The sequence below is a fragment of the Rhinoraja longicauda genome, chromosome 31 (genome assembly GCF_053455715.1).
Source record: "Rhinoraja longicauda isolate Sanriku21f chromosome 31, sRhiLon1.1, whole genome shotgun sequence".
Classification (NCBI taxonomy): domain Eukaryota; kingdom Metazoa; phylum Chordata; class Chondrichthyes; order Rajiformes; family Arhynchobatidae; genus Rhinoraja; species Rhinoraja longicauda.
The window spans coordinates 24,113,490-24,134,439 of NC_135983.1; the positions used below are offsets into that span (position 1 = coordinate 24,113,490).

The following is a 20,950-nucleotide window of genomic DNA, read 5'->3' on the forward strand; positions in this document are numbered from 1 at the left end:
CCTAAAAATGACTCAAAGGGTCTTACCTCACAAGATTTAATGCAGTGAATCATTTTAGGGTTTGGGTGCCACGTATATCCCGCCGTACAAACTATATTCTGTGAAAGGAATATCAAAAGATTACTTCCAATATTTTACTCAAAGTATATTCTGCAACCAGAACAGTATCTTCAGTTTAGTTTAGTTTAGTTTAGCGATACAGCGCGGAAACAGGCCCTTCGGTCCATCGAGTCCGTGCCGACCAGCGATCCCTGCACATCAACACCACCCTACACACACACACTAAGGGACAATTCTTTACATTTATACCAAGCCAATTAATCGACAAACCTGCTCCTTTTTTCGGAGTGTGGGAGGAAACCAGAGATCCCAGAGAAAACCCACGCAGGTTATGTGGAAAACGCACAAACTCCACACAGACTGCACCTGTAGTCGGGATCGAACCCAGGTCTCTGGCGCTATAAGCGCTGTAAAGCAGCAACTCTACCGCTGCGCCACCTGCCTCCCCGGTCATCTTTGGTGATAGGAATTGGTGGCTGTTTTGGCCATGCTGGTTTATTATGCCAGCGTTCACCACGAAAGAAGACATACAGATTGCTCATTGTTATAGTGGACTAAGCAAGATTTAAGCAATGATTTATTGAGGGCATTTGCCACTTTTCCACCCAATATGTCATCATGTATCCATCTTAATCAATCATAGTTGAGAGTTCAACATACTGGAATAACTCAGCGGGTCAAGCAGCATCTCTGGAGGACGTGAATAGGCGATGGTTTGGGTCGGGACCCGATAACAAAAGTCATCTATCCATTAACTCCATTCGGCCCATCAAGTCCACTCCGCCATTCAATCATGGCTGATCTATCTCTCCCTCCTAACCCCATTCTCCTGCCTTCTCCCCGTAACCCCTGACGTTTGATTGATTGAAAGGTGCATCACGGAAACAGGCCTTTCAGCGCACTGAGTCCACGCCGACAATCCACACTCATCTGAAGAAGGGTCTTGACCCGAAATGCCATTCCTTCTCTCCAGAGATGCTGCCTGTCCCGCTGAGTTACTCCAGCATTTTGTGTCTACCTTAAACTAAACTGCTACACACCGCATTTTATTGCCCTCAATCTGCAATGTGAAATTTAGTTTCCTCAAACCTCCATTATTGGGGGAAATGAAAATGACTTCAGAAAAGGTTTATCTGGCTGTGTGCTGGCAGGGACTACTTTTGTTTCACTAACAGGAAGTTTCAATACAGAAATCTTCCCTTCGACACAGTTCGAAGTGATTGAATTACTGCCCTATGATTGAATCACCTCAGCACTGCCTTCAGAGAATTCCGTGTTCGCATTTGAACCCCACTGCATCCTACCAAACTCAATTTTTAAAGGCTTTGCATCTCAAAATTGGAAATTGTCCAGTGTGGCAATTATCAATGGCTTGCTGGGGTGTTTTTTGTTTTTAATTCAAAGCGTAGTAAACTGCAACTTTTTTTTCAATGATTCTCTATTTTCATTAAAAGGATCCAGTGTAATTTATTTTTTTTAATCCTAAAAAAAATGCAGGTTTTCAACCATTGGTGTAAACAGCGGAGTCACTTCAGGTCAATAAGAGATACGGGAGCCAAAACAGTCCTTAGGAGGAGCCCTGGACCAGAAAGAGAGTTCTCAGTCAATCAGGTTTACGATCTCTCAGCTTGCAGAGTATCCTTCAGCAAAGGGCAGTCTGGAGAAGGGTCTCGACCCGAAACGTCACCCATTCCTTCTCTCCAGAGATGCTGCCCGTCCCGCTGAGTTACTCCAGCAATTTGTATAAGACAATAACTGCAGATGCTGGTGCAAATCGAAGGTATTTATTCACAAAATGCTGGAGTAACTCAGCAGGTCAGGCAGCATCTCAGGAGAGAAGGAATGGGTGACGTTTTTCGGGTCGAGACCCTTCTTCAGACTGAAGAAGGGTCTCGACCCGAAACGCCAGCAATTTGTATCTATCTTCGGTTTGAACCAGTAACTCAGTGGGTCAGGCAGCATCTCTGGAGAACATGGATAGGTGACGTTTCGGATCAGATAGAAGAAGAGTCACCAATTCAAGTTCTCCAGGTATGCTGCCTGACCTGCTGAGCTACTCCAGCACTTTGTGCCCTTTTATGTATTAACCAGCATCAGCAGCTCCTTGTTACTACAAACAAATGGAACAAAATGAAGTGTTCTTTGAATAGCTTTGAAAATGTCTCTGACAATCAATGTCCCTCTGAACCGCCTCGACCTTGTGAAACAACTCCTGGCTACGGCTGATCAACCTCCTCCAACCTTAGCGTCTTGGGGAAGTGACCGAGTTGTGGCACGGTGGCGCAGCGGTAGAGTTGCTGCCTTACAGCGCCAGAGACCCCGGTTCGATCCCGACTACGGGTGCTGTCCGCACGGAGTTTGTACGTTCTCCCCGTGACCTGCGTGGGTTTTCTCCGAGATCTTCGGTTTTCTCCCACACTCCAAAGACGTACAGGTTTTGCAGGGTAAGTGGCTAGGGTTAGTATGCTTGGTGTAAGTGTAAATTGTCCCGTGTGTGTGTGCAGGATAATGTTAATGTGCGGGGATCGTTGGCCGGTGCAGACTCGATGGGCCAAAGGGCCTGTTTGCGCGCTGTATCTCTGAACTAATTGGCTTGCCGTAAATGTAAATCATCCCTAGTGCGTAGGATCGCATTAATGTGCGGGGATCGCTGGTCGGTGCGGACTCGGTGGGCCGAAGGACCTGATTTTGCGCTGTATCTCTAAACTAAACTAAACTAATGGCTGGCATATTGGGCAGTGAGTCAGACTGTTTGCAGGATCCAATATGACCTAGACCTTTGTGTTACATGGAATCGATAATGCTGATAGCGTGTCAGCTAAAGTGGACCGCAACGTCTTCCAGTTACACAGTCGGGTCTGGATCCAGAATGAGCAGTCGAATCAAATTTCTGCGTATTTGTTGCCAGTGCATTTCCTTTTATCTAGGCTGTAGAACACCACATGATATTTCTCACACTACCACTTGAGACCCCTTGAAATGGATCAAGTCTGCCATTGTAATCAGCCTCCGGGGAGAAAACTGCCTGCCGATTTATATTGGCAGCACACCAGTTACTTATGTTGTAAAAGATGCCACTGTCGTTCTGATGTCTCTTCAGAAGACACTGTTTCGCTGCTTGTCATCATTGGGCAAGTCAGCAAATATTACAAACAGAAAAACTATCTACATTATTTAACCAGCATCTGCAGTTTTTTTTTCGTGTAAAGAAACATAGAAAATAGGTGCAGGAGGAGGCCATTCGGCCCTTCGAGCCAGCACCGCCATTCATTGTGATCATGGATGATCATCCACAATCAGTAACCTGTGCCCAACCTCTCCCCATATCCCCTGATTCCACTAGCCCCCAGAGCTCTATCTAACTCTCTCTTAAATTCTTCCAGTGACTTGGCCTCTTCCAGTGTAAGAAAATAACTGCAGATGCTGGTACAAATCGAAGGTATTTATTCACAAAATGCTGGAGTAACTCAGCAGGTCAGGCAGCAACTCAGGAGAGAAGGAATGGGTGACGTTTCAGGTCAAGACCCTTCTTCTTCAAGAAGATGGGTCTCGACCTGAAACGTCGCCCATTCCTTCTCTCCCGAGATGCTGCCTGACCTGCTGAGTTACTTCAGCATTTTGTGAATAATGGCCTCTTCCAGTGACTTGTATATTATCTACATTGTTGTGATCTGTTTGATTTGGACAGACAAAGCCTTTGATAAGGTCGTTAAGGCAAAATCAAATCACATCATTTGCACTAGTCTAAGCGTAAACCAAATATTGGACTTAAATGATAAATGATAAGTATATCAGGCAAAAAGGTATAGGTGTGAAATCGCTCAGCTCCAAATTCAGGGACAGTTTCTTCCCAGCTGTTATCAGGCAACTGAATCATCCTACCACAACCAGAGAGCAGTGCTGAGCTACTATCTACCTCTTAGGTGACCCTCGGACTATCCTTGATCGGCTTTACCTTGCACTGAACGTTATTCCCTTATCATGTATCTGCACACTGTAAATGGCTCGAATGTAATCATGTGTTGTCTTTCTGCTGACTGGTTAGCACGCAACCAAAAGCTTTTCACTGTACCTCGGTACACGTGACAATAGACTAATCTGAACTGAATTATGCTGTGCAAATTTTTTGTCAAATAAAGATTACGTAAAAGTATTAAATACCAACCTTTGCCTTTTGTGGGCTCATCCAGTGCTTCACATCGTCTGAAGTCATGTTACTTGGCAGGAACACGGGGTCATGTTGATGTAACGCACACAAAGGGGTACATTCTGCACCTGAAGACAAAGTAAAACAACATTCCGCTTATTATTATTGTCTCGTTTAGTTTAGAGATACGGCATGGAAACAGGCCCTTCGGCCCACCCAGTCCGGCCCACTGACTCACGGTAGAGTTGCTGCCTTACGGCACCTGAAGCGCTGGAGACCAGGGTTCGATCCCGACTGCGTGTGCTTGTCTGTACGGAGTTTGTACGCTCTCCCCGTGACCTGCGTGGGCTTTCTCCGAGGTCTTCGGTTTCCTCCCACACTCCAAAGACATGTGGGTTTGTCGGCAAATTGGCTAGGTATAAAGTGTAAATTGTCCCTAGTGTGTGTGTAGGTATAGTGTTAATGTGCGGGGATCGCTGGTCGGTGCGGACTCGGTGGGCCTAAGGGCCTGTTTCTGCGCTGTATCTCGAAACTAAACTTAATGAAACTAAACTAAATCAACATCACATGTTCAAAGTTACTCAAAATCGTTTTTGAGTGAGCAGGGGGAAAAGTTTCTAAACACATAGACTGAAGAAGGCAATTAGTGCATTTAATTTTCATGTGGTATTATTCCAGTCAAAGTATACCATGATACATAGTGGTGTTTGTTTCATTGTGTGAAACTGAATACATTGTCAATCAGGCAATGGCAATCAGCAGACTCAATCAGTGTATAGTCCACTTCAATAATGTTCCTGTTAAATCTGAACTCGATTCAAAAACTTGCCCCAACACAATGCCAGGCTGAAAAGATTCATAGAGAGTCATACAGCGTGGAAACATGGCCACACCGACCAACATGGCCAATCCACACTAGTCCGTCCTACCTGCGTTTGGCCCATATCCCTCGAAACCTGTCCTATCCTGTTCCTGTCTAATTGCTTCTTAAACATATGAATGAATGAATGAATGAATGAATGAATGAATGAATGAATAAATGAATGAATGAATACTTTATTGTCACATGTGACAAGCCACATTGAAATTCGTTGCTTGCTTACCCAAGGTATGCAAAGAGTCACCACGTAAGGGCACTGACAAAGTTACAGAGTGCACACACAGTGTCCACGCCAGGCCCCCCTTTGTTTCATGCTATCCCACTTAGGGAGCCACTGCCTACACAAGGAGGGCGATTTGTAGAGGCTAATTAGCTTACAAACTTGCATGTGTTTGAGGTGTGAGGGGAAACCGGAGCTCCCGGAGGAAACCCATGAGGTTACAGGGCTAATGTGCACATTCTACATAGACAACACCCGAGGTCAGGATCGAACCTTTGGTCTCTGGTGTTGTGAGGCCACAGCTCTGTCATCTCCGCCACCGTGCCACCTATTGCTTTGCCGAGACCACTTGTGGAACGAATGGCCCACTCTAACAAGCAGCTGGAAAGTAACTGTGATCAAGGGAAGGTGGAGCCCACAATGGTCCATTGTTGGCTGTGGTGTCGGTGATAACAAGTTACACAGGCAGTGAAGCTCAACAGGACGACAGTGAAACTAGACCAACGACCAGAGTGGGGGTGTGACAGAGAGAGAGAGGATGCAAGGGTTACTTGAAGTTAGAGAAATCAATATTCATACCGCTGGGTTGTAAGTAGGGGTTGCCAACTTTCTCACTCCCAAATACGGGACAAGAGGTGACGTCACCGCCCCGCGCCCCACGTGACCTCATCCAACCAGCAGCCACGTGCTCCCGCTCCACCAATGGTGGCCGCCCGGGCCGGGAGGTGGATTGCTACGCAACCTCCATTAGGTGGCGCCCGGGCCTCCGGGACTACGCTGTCCGGGCCTAGAGTGGCCCCCGGGGCTACAGTATCCGGGCCTACAGTGTCCGGGCCTACAGTGTCCTGACCGACAGTGCCTCCCGGGCCTAATACGGGACAAGGACGGTCCCGTATGGGACAAACCAATTTAACCCAATATATGGGTTGTCCTGGCTAATATGGGACAGTTAGCAACCCTAGTTGTAAACTCCCCAAGCAAAATATGAGGTGCTGTTCCTCCAATTTGCATTGGGCCTCACTCTGACAATGGAGGAAGCCCATGACAGAAAGGTCAGTGTGGGAATGGGAGTGTGTGAGTTAAAGTGTTTGGCAACCGGGAGATCACATAGGCCAAGGCAGACTGAGCGAAGGTGTTGAGTGAAACGATCGCCCAGTCCACACATGGCCGCACCGATTATATAATAGTCCACACCTGGAACAGCGGATACAGTGAACGATTTGGTGCAAGAACCTCATTGCATTTGAAGATTGAAACCAAACGCTGGAGTAACTCAGAGGTTCCATTCCGGAGAGAAGGAATGGTTGATGACTCGGGTCAAGATCCTTCTTCAATCTCGACCCGAAACGTCACCCATTCCTTCCCTCCAGAGATTCTACCTGTCCCGCTGAGTTACTCCGGAATTTTGTGCCTTTCTTCGGTGTAAACCAGCATCTGCAGTTCCTTCCTGCTCATTGCATTTGACAATCTCTTCAGTGCATTACCTATGCCATAGCCTTCGCTGCAGTTCAGTCGTATGTGTGTGTTGAGATGGTGAGGATGAGGGCAGTCTCCCTTCATTGAGCTGCACACCTGCAGTGAGCCGTTCCACGTCCCATCCATCTGGCATCGAATCACATTGACAGGTTCCTAGAGTAAATGACACAGGGATGTCCTTAATTCGTGCCAAATCCTGCATGAAAATGCCCAGACCGTCACGCAAACCGACCTCCCTTGCATTGACTCACTTTATAGACAATAGACAATAGGTGCAGGAGGAGGCCATTCAGCCCTTCGAGCCAGCACCGCCATTCAAAGTGATCAAGGCTGATCATTCTCAATCAGTACCCCGTTCCTGCCTTCTCCCCATACCCCCCTGACTCCGCTATCCTTAAGAGCTCTATCTAGCTCTCTCTTGAATGCATTCTGAGAATTGACCTCCACTGCCTTCTGAGGCAGAGAATTCCACAGATTCACAACTATCTGACTGAAAAAGTCTTTCCTCACCTCCGTTCTAAATGGCCTACCCCTTATTCTTAAACTGTGGCCCCTGGTTCTGGATTTTGTTTAGTTTCGAGATACAGCGAGGAATCAGGCTCACCAAGCCCGCGCCGGCTAGCGATCCCCACGCACTAGCACTGTCCCAGGCGCACAAGGGAGAATTTACAATCGTTACTGAAGCCAATTAACCCACAAACCTGCACGTCTTTGGAGTGCGGGGAAAACCCTCGCAGGGAACAGGGTGAACGAACAAACTCCGCACAGACAGTACCCGTGGTCAGACAGCACCCGTGGTCAGGATCGCACCTGGTTCCCTGGTGCTGTAAGGCAGCAACTCTACTGCTGTGCCACCGTGCCGCCCTAACGTGCTTCAATCTGTTTTGATTGTGGTATCAATATTGGCCTTACTGTGCTAACCGTATGGTGGCTTAGACGTAGAGTTGCTGCCTTACAATGCCAGAGACCCGGGTTTGACCCTGACTGTGGGTGCTGTCTGTACGGAGTTTGTACGTTCTCCTTGTGACTGCGTGGTTTTATTACCGGGCGTTCCAGTTTCCTCCCACACTCCAAAAGATGTACAAGTTTGTAGGTTAATTGGCTTCGGTAAAGATTGTAAATTGTCCCTCGTGTGTGTGGGGAAAGTGTAATGAACGGGTGTCACTGGTCGGCGTGGATTCAGTGGGCCAAGGGCCTGTTTCCTTGCTGTATATCTAAACTGAACTAAAACTAAATATCCCTCTTTGGTCTTCACTAGTCTACAGGTCAAGAATAACAGTGGGCAATGGAATATAGATAACGTACATGCTCAATGTCCACTTATTTGCAAGCACCTTTAATTAGTTTAGTTTAGTTTAGAGATACAGCGCTGAAACAGGCCCTTTCAGCCCACCGGATCCGCACGGACCAGCGATCCCCGCACATTAACACTCTCCTATACCCACTAGGGACAATTTTCACATTTACCAAGCCAATTAACCTACCTACCTGTACGTCTTTGGAGTGTGGGAGCAAACCGAGGATCTCGGAGAAAACCCACGCAGGTCACGGGGAGAACGTACAAACTCCGTGCGGACAGCACCCGTAGTCGGGATGGAACCTAGGCCGGGCGAGGCGGCCCGTCTCAACCTCAGCCGGGGCTCTGGAACTCCGGCTCGGTAGCAGCGGTAGAGTTGCCGCCTCACAGAGAATGCAGCGCCGGAGACCCGGGTTCGAACCCGACTACGGGCGCCGTCTGTACGGAGTTTGTACGTTCTCCCCGTGACCTGCGTGGGTTTTCTCCAAGATCTTCGGTTTCCTCCCACACTCCAAAATCGTGCAGGTTTTGTAGGTTAATTGGCTTGGTAAATGTAGAAATTGTCCCTAGTGGGTGTAGGAGAGTGTTAGTGTGCGGGGATCGCTGGTCGGCGCGGACCCGGTGGGCTGAAGGGCCTGTTTCCGCGCTGTATCATTTTTAAAAAAAGTCCATTCCCGTAGCCGTCCTCCGACGCCGACTTTGTGGGCCGGTATCTTGACCCCCCCCCCCCCCCACCAATCACCCCTCAGATGCTGTGACCTCTGTTTGTGCGGCAAAACGGATAATATGGCAAGGTCGTGGAACCTGCCGGAAAATCAGTGGTGGACCTGAACTGTGAAATACAACAAAAAAACAAGTGGCTGGCTTTGAATATTTTAAAAGACCTGCTCTGCATTTTTAACTAAGCGTGACATTCCAGTACACAGATGCAACATTTAAACATTCTGTGGAATCTCGCCTGTTTTTTAAAACATGTAGGATTCATTATGTTTTGGTGCAGGACTGTGTAAAACTACCTGGAGAAATAGGGTCCCCAGGTTCCTAATACATGGTCCCAGGTGAATCTCTTAGCGCTAAGAACTGCTGCTTCGTAAGATGTACATCAGACTGTTGTTGGAAGATAATATCTTGGAAGATAACAGCAGAGCTTAGCACTAAGAGATTCACCTGGGACCATGAATTGGAAGATATTATCTTCCATCACTGGAAATAATCGCATTCCTTTGACCCGGTCATCTTCATTGCCATTGATAAAAACATTGGGATTCGGAAGGACATCCAAGAAGTGCAAACCTTCCCCCCCCCCTCCCCCCCCCCCCCGCCCTTCCCTTCACCACATCTCCATTAACAAGCATCCAACAGCACTAAAAACAGTTTGCATCGCGCGTTGGGAAGTCTCAGACGGTGATGTGAGTCAGTCGGCCGAGAGGAACCCTCGTAAAACCTTCGGGGGTAGAAAAAACCTTGTTAAAGTTTTGTGAGGTCAGATTAGCGAGGAAGTGTTCCTTTCTCCGACAGGCGGTAATATTCCGCCTTTGCAGTTTTCCCACTTAAAAGCTCATTTTCTCAACTTTCCGCGGGTAAAGCAATCTGTGCAACCCTCGTTACTTACAGTCTGATTGTTGGCATCGATGCAGTTTATCCAGCAGTCGCTGTTGAACTGGAAGCCTTTGGTGCAGTGGTAAACGCCGTGGAACTTAGCTGGGAGTGCCTCACACATAAGAGGAGCACACACTCCCGGCTGCCAGCTCCCATCCTCTGTGCACTTCGTCTTGAAGGTCCGCCTTTAAAAGTTTAAGAATTAACAATCAGGAAACCGATCGCATTGGAGAGTCAGCCCTTTCAAAGCCTCTTGAATTCATCTAACAAAGACGGTTCACTTTCGACCGTGTTTTCTCACAGAATAACAGCATGCATAGTGTGTAGGAAATGAACTGCAGATACTGGCTTACACCAAAGATAGACACAAAATGTTGGAGTAACTCAGCGGGTCAGGCAGCATCTCGGGAGAGAAGGAATGGGTGACATTTCGGAACCGAGACCCTTCTTCAGTCTGAAGAAGGGTCTCGTACCCGAAATGTCACCCATTTCTTCTCTCCCGAGATGCCGCCTGACCCGCTGAGTTACTCCAGCATTTTGTGTCTACCTTCAAGAGAAAAGTTTTGTTTCGTTTAGGTTAGAGATACAGCATGGAAACAGGCCCTTTGGCCCACCGAGTCCGCGCCAACGACCAATCAACCGTTCACACTAATTCTATGTTATCCCACTTTCCCCACCACTCAGCGGGTCAGGCAGTATCTCGGGAGAGAAGGAATGGATGATGTCACGGGTCAAGACCCTTGATGGTTGGGAAAAAAACTGCGGATGCTGGTTTAAATCGAAGGTAGACACAAAATGCTGGAGTAACTCAGCGGGTCAGGCAGCATCTCTGGAGAGAAGGAATGGATTATGTCTAGGGTCAAGACCCTTGATGGTTGGGATGAAAACTGCAGATGCTGGTTTAAATCGAAGGTAGACACAAAATGCTGGAGTAACTCAACGGGTCAGGCAGCATCTCGGGAGAGAAGGAATGGGTGACATTTCGGGTCGAGACCCTTCTTCAAACTGATGTTAGGGGATGTTAGGAAGAAGGGTCTGTCTGAAGAAGGGTCTAAAGAAGGGTCTCGACCCGAAACGTCAACCATTCCTTCTCTCCTGAGATGCTGCCTGACCCGGTGAGTTACTCCAGCATTTTTGTGTCTACCCTTGATGGTTAGAATGGATTCGGTGGACAAAGGGCCTTTTTTCCACACTGAATGGCATCATAGCTCCACACTGCATGACATGGGATGGTGAGGGCCTCTGACAGGATGAATTTCTAGCCCAAGCAGCTGAAAACTGGGGACAGAGGGAAGGAATTGAGAAGCTTTGAGCCTGAGGTTTGAGGAGGGAATTTCCTTCTTGTGGGATACAACTGAACGCTTGGCATTCAACCTAATGAGAGCTCAGCTCGCCAAGATTAAATCACAAACCCTCTCACAAACTGTACTTACAAAAATTTAGAATAACACACACTCTGGATCTTTGCGATTTTTTTAACCTTTTATTTTTTCAAGCACGGAGCAGAAATAAATAAAAGTCCACCGTAATTGGAAGCTTTAAAAAAGCGAGCGACTTAAATTGACATTTATACTCTGCGCTGATGAAATATTTCAGCGAGGGTACAGTCGCATTCAAAAGCCGGATGCAAATTCTGAATCAAATTACAGTCCAAAAGCGAAATCCTGAGTGAAATAGGAGGTCAATAGATATTATGGAAGTATTATGCTGCGTTCTATTAGTATGCAACGCCATACGTTTACATAGTCTGATTTCCAGTGTTCTAACATTTCATTTGCTTTTTTTTTTCCAATGGCACATTTAAACTTGCCTGCTTTTTTAAATTAATTTTTTTTTTTTAAATGGTATTTCTTTCTTTAATTTATGCAGCGTTCCTAGCTCGCTGGCAAAAGAGGCCGGGCTTTTCCACTCCCTTGCCGAGACTAACGAGCGTGGACCCTGATGGCAAGTCAGATCTGGTTGACAAGTGCTTGATTGGTCATTCCAGTCAGCGTTGGCTTCCGAAGGGCAGCTGGTGGTGAGTGAATGGGAATTGATTTTCAACAGGGTGTGTTGCTGCAAACTGACGGTGGTTCGGCCTGATTAGCTCATTATTAGACTCATCAAATCCCGCTCAACCCGCCCTGCTTCAGCTTATTGTCATCCTCTAATAACTGTTGGTCTGCTGCCAGCGTTAGACTTTAGAGATACAGCGCGTGTAGGAGCCATTTATGCTTAATTCAGTTATTTCATTGTGTTACGGCTATGTTTTTAATATTTCGAGATTATGCCCTTTTTGCCTGAGTGTGGGTGTGACTTAATGCGTAATGGGGAGTGTCTAGATGGGAGGAGACTAGTGTGTCGACAGAGGTTGTGGGTCATATCATATCATATCATATATATACAGCCGGAAACAGGCCTTTTCGGCCCTCCAAGTCCGTGCCGCCCAGCGATCCCCATACATTAACACTATCCTACACCCACTAGGGACAATTTTTAAAAAAACATTTACCCAGCCAATTAACCTACATACCTGTACGTCTTTGGAGTGTGGGAGGAAACCGAAGATCTCGGAGAAAACCCAGGCAGGTCACGGGGAGAACGTACAAACTCCTTACAGTGCAGCACCCGTAGTCAGGATCGAACCTGAGTCTCCGGCGCTGCATTCGCTGTAAAGCAGCAACTCTACCGCTGCGCTACCGGAGGAGGATGGTGAGCACACAGTTCTTTACCACGCGCTTGTACCATACGCTCGTATCATCTATATTTGTAAGAACCACACGGTAATAACTGCAAGAATTCTAGATATTGTTTGAAGAAGAAACAGTTGATAAAGTACGGAAACTGATGAATTACTCTATGATTTGTGCTACTTTAATAAAGCCAATTAATGAAGAAAAGAAGTTTGGAAGATTCGTTTTTGTCATATCAGGGTGCGACGTGTGCGTAAGCTATAACTACATTTCATCCCCGAGAAGTAATGGCTATCGAAGTGGGATTTCGAGATAGAAACATAGAAACATAGAAAATAGGTGCAGGAGTAGGCCATTCGGCCCTTCGATCCTGCACCGCCATTCAATATGATCATGGCTGATCATCCAACTCAATATCCCGTACCTGCCTTCTCTCCATACCCCCTGATCCCTTTAGCCACAAGGGCCACATCTAACTCCCTCTTAAATATAGCCAATGAACTGCCCTCAACTACCTTCTGTGACAAAGAATTCCACAGATTCACCACTCTCTGTGTGAAAAAGAACTTTCTCATCTCGGTCCTAAAAGACTTCCCCCTTATCCTTAAACTGTGACCCCTTGTTCTGGACTTCCCCAACATCGGGAACAATCTTCCTGCATCTAGCCTGTCCAACCCCTTAAGAATTTTGTAAGTTTCTATAAGATCCCCCCTCAATCTTCTAAATTCCAGCGAGTACAAGCCGAGATGGTATAGAAACTGCCATTACAGCGCGGGAACAGGCCCTTCGGCCCACCGAGTCCATGCCGACCGGCGGATCGCCCCGGTTTCCTCCCACACTTCAGGCTTGTAGGTCAATTGGCTTCGGTAAAAATTGTAAATTGTCCCTAGTGTGTAGGATAGTGCTAGTGTACGCGATAGTGATCGCTGCACTATTCTACACACACAGTTCACAATTTTACCGAAGCCAATTAATCTACAGACCTGTGCTCCGTTTGGAGTGCGGAAGGAAACCAGGGCACCCGGAGAAAACCCACGCGGTTTTCACGGGGAGGAAGTACAAACTCCGTACAGACAGCGCCCATGGTCAGGGTCGAACCCGGGTCTCCGGCGCTGTAAAGGCAGCAACTCTACCGCTGCGCCACCATGCCGTCATGCACGAAAATGGCAGAGCATGTTCATGGACTAATCGTCGACCATGTGTTTGGAGGGAAAATTACGGCGCGATACGTAAAACTGCATCAACGCCTGCGACAGACCTGCTGGGTCCACTGCAGACTATTGTAAGGAGCCGTTCTTGTCCACTCGTTCAATGGACGGAGCGTTTGAACCCCCATCGCAGTGCGCTACTCTGTCACAGCACGGAAACAGGCCATTTGGCCCATCGAGTCCGCACCGGCCAGCGATCTCCTCCCCCTACACTAGCACTGTCCCACGCACTAGGGACAAGTTACAATTTTCACCCAAGCCAATTAACCTACAAAACCTCTACGTGTTTGAAGTGCGGGAGGAGACCAGAGCACCTGGGGAAAACCCACTCGGTCACGTGGGGAAATACAAAAACTCCACACAGTCAGGATCGAACCCGGGCCTCTGGCTCCGTGACTGATGCTGTCAGATTTGCACTCTCAGCATTTGCGCTCAGAGGAAGAACAACATATAACCGTCGGTAGATGGGACACAAAAAGCTGGTGTAACTCAGCGGGATTCTGAAGTGGTCTGCAGTCTGAAGAAGGGTCTCGTCCCAAAGCATCGCCCATTCCCCCTCTCCAGAGATGCTGCCTGTCCCGTTGAGTTACTCCAGCTTTTTGTGTCTACCTTCAGTTTAAACCAGCATCTGCAGTTCATTCCTACATTTTTCTCCCAGTGACTTCGCTATTATGTTCTCCTTATACTCTCAGCGAGACCCTCGACAAGGTCAACTGCGCTATTCAGAAAAACGCAAATGAAACGTTATAACGGTTGAACTCGGACCGTACGAAAATCTAGTGTTTCAAACCAATAGACACTATTGTCATCTTTCATAATATCTCAGCGGGGTGGCCTTGAGGAGCTGGTACATCCAACTCTTCTATTCCCAGCGTAGAGTCTATCACACAGGACGGTATAAACACTGTGAAGCATGTGCATTGATGGCAAAAACCCCAAAATCCAAGACCATGTTAAATTTCAGCCTTTGTAAGAAATGGCCAAATAAATATGCTTAATTATTCTAAGATGTATTCTCAACAGACTTAGACCCAAGGTATTTATTCACAAAATGCTGGAGTAACTCAGCAGGTCAGAGTTGACGTGGGTAGGCTTTTCCCTTTGAGAGTGGGGAAGATTCCAACAAGGGGACATAGCTTCAGAATTGAGGGACAAAGGTTTAGGGGTAACATGAGGGGGAACTTCTTTACTCAGAGGGTTGTGGCTGTATGGAATGGGCTTCCGGTGGAAGTGGTGGAGGCTGGCTCGATTTTATTATTTAAGAGTAAATTGGATAGGTATATGGATAGGAGGGGATTGGAGGGTTATGGTCTGAGTGCAGGTAGATGAGACTAGGTCAGGGAGAATGGTCGGCGTGGACTGGTAGGGCCGGACAGGCCTGTTTCCATGCTGTAGTTGTTATATGTTATATGTTATATATGTCAGGCAGCATCTCGGGAGAGAAGGAATGGGTGACGTTTCGGGTCGAGACCCTTCTTCAGACTTAGACCCAAGGCAAAAGAGGTCTTGATCCAACTCCCCGATTCTAAGGATTAGGTTACTTTCATTCAAAGCTGTTCACATCACTGCAGAAAGAGAAATATTTTGCTCACAATCTTCCCATCTTTATTTTCATTGAGTTTAGTTTGACTCGGCTTCGAGTGGGCCGAAGGCCTTATTCCTAGATTGTGTTGTTCAGTGTTCAATGTTCTGTGTTCATCCTCACAGATATAAATGTAGTCTGCAGTTCATGGGTGAGTATTTATTTAGTTTTAGTTTATTGTCACATGTACCGAGTGACAGTGAAAAGCTTTTGTGCAGGAAGGAGCTGGAGATGCTGGTTTAAGCCGAACGAAGATAGACACAAAATGGTGGAGAGACTCAGTGGGACAGGCAGCATCTCTGGGGAGATAACCACTTATGAGGTGTTTGCGAAGTAATCAACCAGAACCACAGAAGGAAATGGGTGACGTTTCGAGTCGAGAGTCTGAAGAAGGGCCTCGGCCCGAAACGTCACCCATTCCTTTTCTCCAGAGATGCTGCCTGTGTCGCAGAGTTACTCCAGCTTTTTGTGTCTATCTTCAGTGAAAAGTTTTTGTTGCGTGCTAACCAGTCAGCGGAAAGACAATACATGATTACAATCGAGCCATTTACAGTGTATAGATGCATGATAAGGGAATAACGTTTAGTGAAAGAGAAAGCCATCAAGGATAGTCCGAGGGTCACTAATGAGGTAGATTGTAATTCAGCACTGCTCTCTGGTTGTGGTAGGATGATTCGGTTGCCTGATAACAGCTGGGAAGAAACTGTCCCTGAATCTGGAGGTGTGCGTTTTCACACTTCTGTACCTTTTGCCCGAGGAGAGAGGGGAGAAGAGAGAGTGGCCGGGGTGCGACTCTTCCTTGAAAGCACCCAGGAGTTTAGCCAGTAAAGTCCGATCAAGGATAGTCCGAGGGTCACCAATGAGGTAGATAGTAGTTCAGGACTGCTCGCTGCTTGTGGTGGGATGGGTCGGTTGCCTGAACCTCAATTAAGATTGAGGTTATAAAAAAAGAATCATTCTCTTAAAATATATATACACTGCACTAGTCCAAGGAGTCCTGTGGAGTAATTTGTGCCTATTTCCAATCCGCCCAGTGGTCTATCTGCCTCTGAAAAAGCCACAAAATCATTTTGAGACAGAGAGCAATATTTAACACATACAGCAGAGAAACAGGTCCTTGGTTTAGTTTAGTTTAGTTTAGAGATACAGTGAGGAAACAGGCCCTTTGGCCCAACAAGCCCTCGCCGACCAAAGGTCACGCGTCACAAGGTAGACACAAAATGCCGGAGTAACTCAACGGGTCAGGCAGCATCTCTGGAGAGAAGGAATGGGTGACGTTTTGGGTCGAGACCCTTTCTTCAGACTATTTCGACCCAAAATGTCACGTGTACACTAGTTCTATGTTATGCCAGTTTTGCATCCTACAGAAGCCAATTAACCTAAAAAATCAAATTGGACTTACAGCACCTCATATTTCGTTTGGGTAGCTTACACCCCAGCGGTATGAACATTGACTTCTCTAACTCCAAATAGCCCTTGCTTTCCCTCTCTCTCCATCCCCTCCCCCTTCCCAGTTCTCCCACCGGTCTTACTGTCTCAGACTACATTCTATCTCTGTCCCGCCCACTTTCACTGACGTCAGTGCTGGCTCAAAGGGCCGAATGGCCTCCTCCTGCACCTATTATCTATTGTCTATTGTCTATTGTCAGCCTGAAGAAGGGTCTCAACCCGAAACATCACCCATTCCAGCAATGCTGCCTGTCCCGCTGAGATACAGCGTGGAAACAGGCCCTTCGGCCCAGCAAGTCCGTGCCGACCGCCGGCCCCCGCTCGCTAATACTATCCTATGCAGACGAGGGCACGACTTACAATTTTACCAGAGCCAATTAACCTACAAACCTGTACACAATCTTTGGAGTGTGGTTGGAAGCCGGAGATCCTGGAGAAATCCCATGCTGGTCATGGAGAGAACCGACAAACTCCGTAAAGGCAGCACCCGCAGTCAGGATGGAACCCGGGTGTCCGGCGCTGTAAGGCAGCGATTCCTCTGCTGCGCCACCGTGCCGCCTACAGTTAAAGGTTGTGAGAAGTTATTGTTTGTTCGCAAAACGTTGAAAGCCGCAGTGAGAGGTGGAATAAATAATAATCTCCAAGTCAGTGGGGCGAGCGGGGGAGGGAGGGAGGGAGGGGTGTAGATTAAGGGTTAGGAATTGGGTTGTGATTTAAGATCATCTATCGGTTTCGTTACATATATGCATTTAATTAAATATGCATGAGCTTTCTTAAGTGCGCACCGTGACTGAACGTCAGTCAGTGCGAAACAGCTGCCATTAGTCAATCATCTCCCTGAGGATTCATTTCTATCCTATTGTGCAGCAAGGCTATTAGCGTGCTGAATTAATTTTAATGTTTTTTACAGAATGGGAATGAGCATTCTCTTCACCATTTCGAGAATCCCGCGTGTAGCACCTCTTGGGCAGCGTACAACCCAATCGGGATGAATATTGGTTGCTCTAACCTCAAGAAAGGCCTTGCCTGCCCTCTCTCTCCATCCCTCCCCCATCCCGGTTCTCCCACCAAGTCCGACTGTCCTCCTGCATTAAATGTCTACATTGTACACCCTGGTCGTCACCTTCACCTATCTAAAACAATGATCTGCTCTACATTTCCCTGGATCTGCGTCCATTTTCCTTGACCTCTCGTTTCTTCACACCTTACCCGTGCGTATATCTCTCGTTTCCCCCCCCCTCCCCCCGACCCCCGACCCTCAGGTCTGAAGAAAGGGTCTCCAACCCGAAACGTCACCCATTCCTTCCATCTAGAGATGCTGCCTGTCCCGCTGAGTGAATCCAGCACTTTGTGTCTATCCTCTGCGGAAATAGGTGATCCGCTTGTCCTCCTTTGGTGGCACAACATTTGCAGCAATCTTGAGAGTGCTTCTCTTGACGGGTGACGGATATTAATTAAAACGTCAAAGTTGTCGGCGGTCGCAAGAGCCAAATAAGGTGTCGTCATTGGAGCCTGCAATCCGGCTGCCAAAAACAATGTGATTTCCTTGTAATAGTTTTAACGTTACAGCGCTGGGCACCGCGTTAGTACGCAAGGAAGTGTGTTTTGTTTTTTTCTGAATTCTTGTGGAGCTGCTCAAAAGGAAAGCACCGAATTATTTATTTGCTTGTAACTCCAACACTTTTACCCGGCTTCTGAGCTCACTTTCAGATGTAAACACTCACAAAAGGGATCCACTCTGTAGGTATCGAAGAAATTGATGTCATCATGCAATGGGGATCAATGGCACAGAGGGTATAAACATTTGTCACACCAGGCCCCCCGAGAAGGAATCACTGCCCTGTTTTACAGCCTGCTCAGACTCCTGTTCCTGTTTAGTCAGTTCAGTCTGGTTCATTGTCACAAGCACCGAGGTACAGTGAAAAGCTTCTGTGTTGCGTGCCAACCAGCCAGCGGAAAGACAATACGTGATTCCAATCGAGCCATTCACAGTGTGCAGATACATGATAAGGGAATACGGATTAGTGCAAGGTGAAGCAATAGGAGCATTATTAGGCCATTCGGCCCATCAAGTCTACTCCACCATTCAATCATGGCTAATCTATCTTTCCCTCTCAACCCCATTCTCCTGCCTTCTCCACACAACCCGCATTGATCAAGAAACTATCAATCTCCATCTTAAATTAATTCCACAGATTCACCACCCTCTGACTAAAGAAATTCCTCCTCATCCCCTTTCTAAAGGGTCATCCTTTCATTCTGAGGCTGTGGACTCCGATCCTGGACTCTCCCACTAGTGGAAACATCCTCTCCACATCCATCCTTTCCCCCTTTGGTGAGTCTCACTGAGGTCCCCCACTCATTCTTCTCAAGTCCAGCGAGTTTAGCGACTTTCATTCCTTGTTGAAAATGAAGGCAAAAAAAATATCAGTCTTGAGTGCTAGTTTGAACTGCTGGATAGCCATCTGCCATTTTGCATGATCTTCCCTTTCGAATTTTATATTTGATTGAAAAATACAGCATGGAAACGGGCCCTTCGGCCCATTGAGTCCACGCTGACCATTGATCACCTGTCAACACTAGTTCTACGTTATCCACTAGGAGAGAAGGAATGGATGCCGTTTTGGGTCGAGACCCTTCTTCAGACTAAGCTCGTCACCCATTCCTTTTCTCCAGAGATGCTGCCTGACCCGCTGAGTTACTCCAGCATTCTGTGTCTATCTATCCTCGGTGTAAAACCAGCAATCTGCAGTTCCTTCCTGCAAACATGCAACAACAAAAAAAATGGACAGATGCACGCTCACGAACGCACGTGGACAGAAGCACGCTCACGAAGGCATGTGTACAGATGCACGCTCACAAACGCACATAGACAGATGCACGCTCACAAACGCACACGGACAGATGCATGTTCACAAACGCACGTAGACAGAAGCACGCTCACGTACGCACATGGACAGATGCACGCTCACGAACGCACATGGACAGATGCACGCTCACGTACGCACATGGACAGAAGCACGCTCACAAACACACGTGTACAGATGCACGCTCACGAACGCACATGGACAGAAGCACGCTCACAAACACACGTGTACAGATGCACGCTCACGAAAACACATGGACAGATGCACGCTCACGAACACACGTGTACAGATGCACGCTCACGAACGCACATGGACAGATGCATGCTCATGAACACACATGGACAGATGCACGCTCACAAACACACGTGTACAGATGCACGCTCACGAACGCACGTGGACAGATGCGCACTCACGAACGCACGTGTACAAATGCACGCTCACGTACACACATGGACAGATGCACGCTCACGTACGCACATGGACAGATGCACGCTCACGAACGCACATGGACAGATGCACGCTCTCGAACGCACGTGTACAGATGCACGCTCACGAACGCATGTGTACAGATGCACGCTCACAAACGCACGTGTACAGATGCACGCTCTCGAACGCACGTGTACAGATGCACGCTCACGAACGCATGTGTACAGATGCACGCTCACAAACGCACGTGTACAGATGCACGCTCTTGAACGCACATGGACAGATGCGCGCTCACGAACGCACATGTACCCACACGATGACAAGATGGCCGCACTTACTTCCTTGTCCTTCTTGCCTTAAAGGGGACGTAGTATCCCGGGCTGCACCTGTACTTGCAGGACGATCCGACCTTGTGGCCATCTCGGAGGCAGTGCAGGCTCAGGAGGTCGGCGTTGGGCAGGGGAGGGGGAGACAGGCACAGCAGCTCGCACAGGGATTCGGGGAAAGACCACAGCCCATCGTCCAGGCACACCAGAGTGTTATTGGTCCCTGCAGAACAGCAAACCCACATTAGTCCAAATGCAAGAGCCACTGCTGGCACGGCGCGAAACCTGGTCGACACGAAACTGAAGCAACTCTGTTGGAATTGCTGGCACGCCAGTTTGGAAGGCAACGTGTTCACAGCTCCCTCAAATTGAGTATCCTGTACACGCTCTTACAAACCACAACTAAACACTGTTTTACAGCGCAGAATATATCTAAAGACGCTCACTCACACAAACTCCCCTCCCATTTTCTCCTCTTGAACCTCGGGCTGTTTGTTACTGTTGGCAGAACTTGTCCGCGACTTTCTTAAAATTACACATGATTATTATTACTGCTCCAGCCTGAATCATTCCAAAAAGTAACTTGTCAGCATGACGCACTTGACTCCGCACAGAACGTTTAGCGTGTGTGGGGGCGTGGGGTGGGAAGAGGGGGGGCAGAAGGGGAGACGTTTACTCAATGTACTGTTCACAGAAGCTGACTGGGAATGTGCAATCTCAACAGACCAGTTCAATGTCTTA

General features: G+C 47.7%; 1 protein-coding gene across 1 annotated transcript in view; it reads right to left on the minus strand.

Moving 5' to 3' along the window:
* Nucleotides 1–20,950, minus strand: part of LOC144608287 (pappalysin-1-like) — a gene marked incomplete at its 5' end in the record, with an annotated part of 275,710 nt that overhangs the window by 74,524 nt on the left and 180,236 nt on the right. Inside the window, 6 exons of the mRNA XM_078425903.1 lie at nucleotides 27–98; nucleotides 4,226–4,335; nucleotides 6,792–6,936; nucleotides 9,693–9,864; nucleotides 16,981–17,148; nucleotides 20,222–20,432. Of these exons, the coding sequence (XP_078282029.1) occupies nucleotides 27–98; nucleotides 4,226–4,335; nucleotides 6,792–6,936; nucleotides 9,693–9,864; nucleotides 16,981–17,148; nucleotides 20,222–20,432 (878 nt within the window). The remainder of the gene's footprint in view (nucleotides 1–26; nucleotides 99–4,225; nucleotides 4,336–6,791; nucleotides 6,937–9,692; nucleotides 9,865–16,980; nucleotides 17,149–20,221; nucleotides 20,433–20,950) is intronic.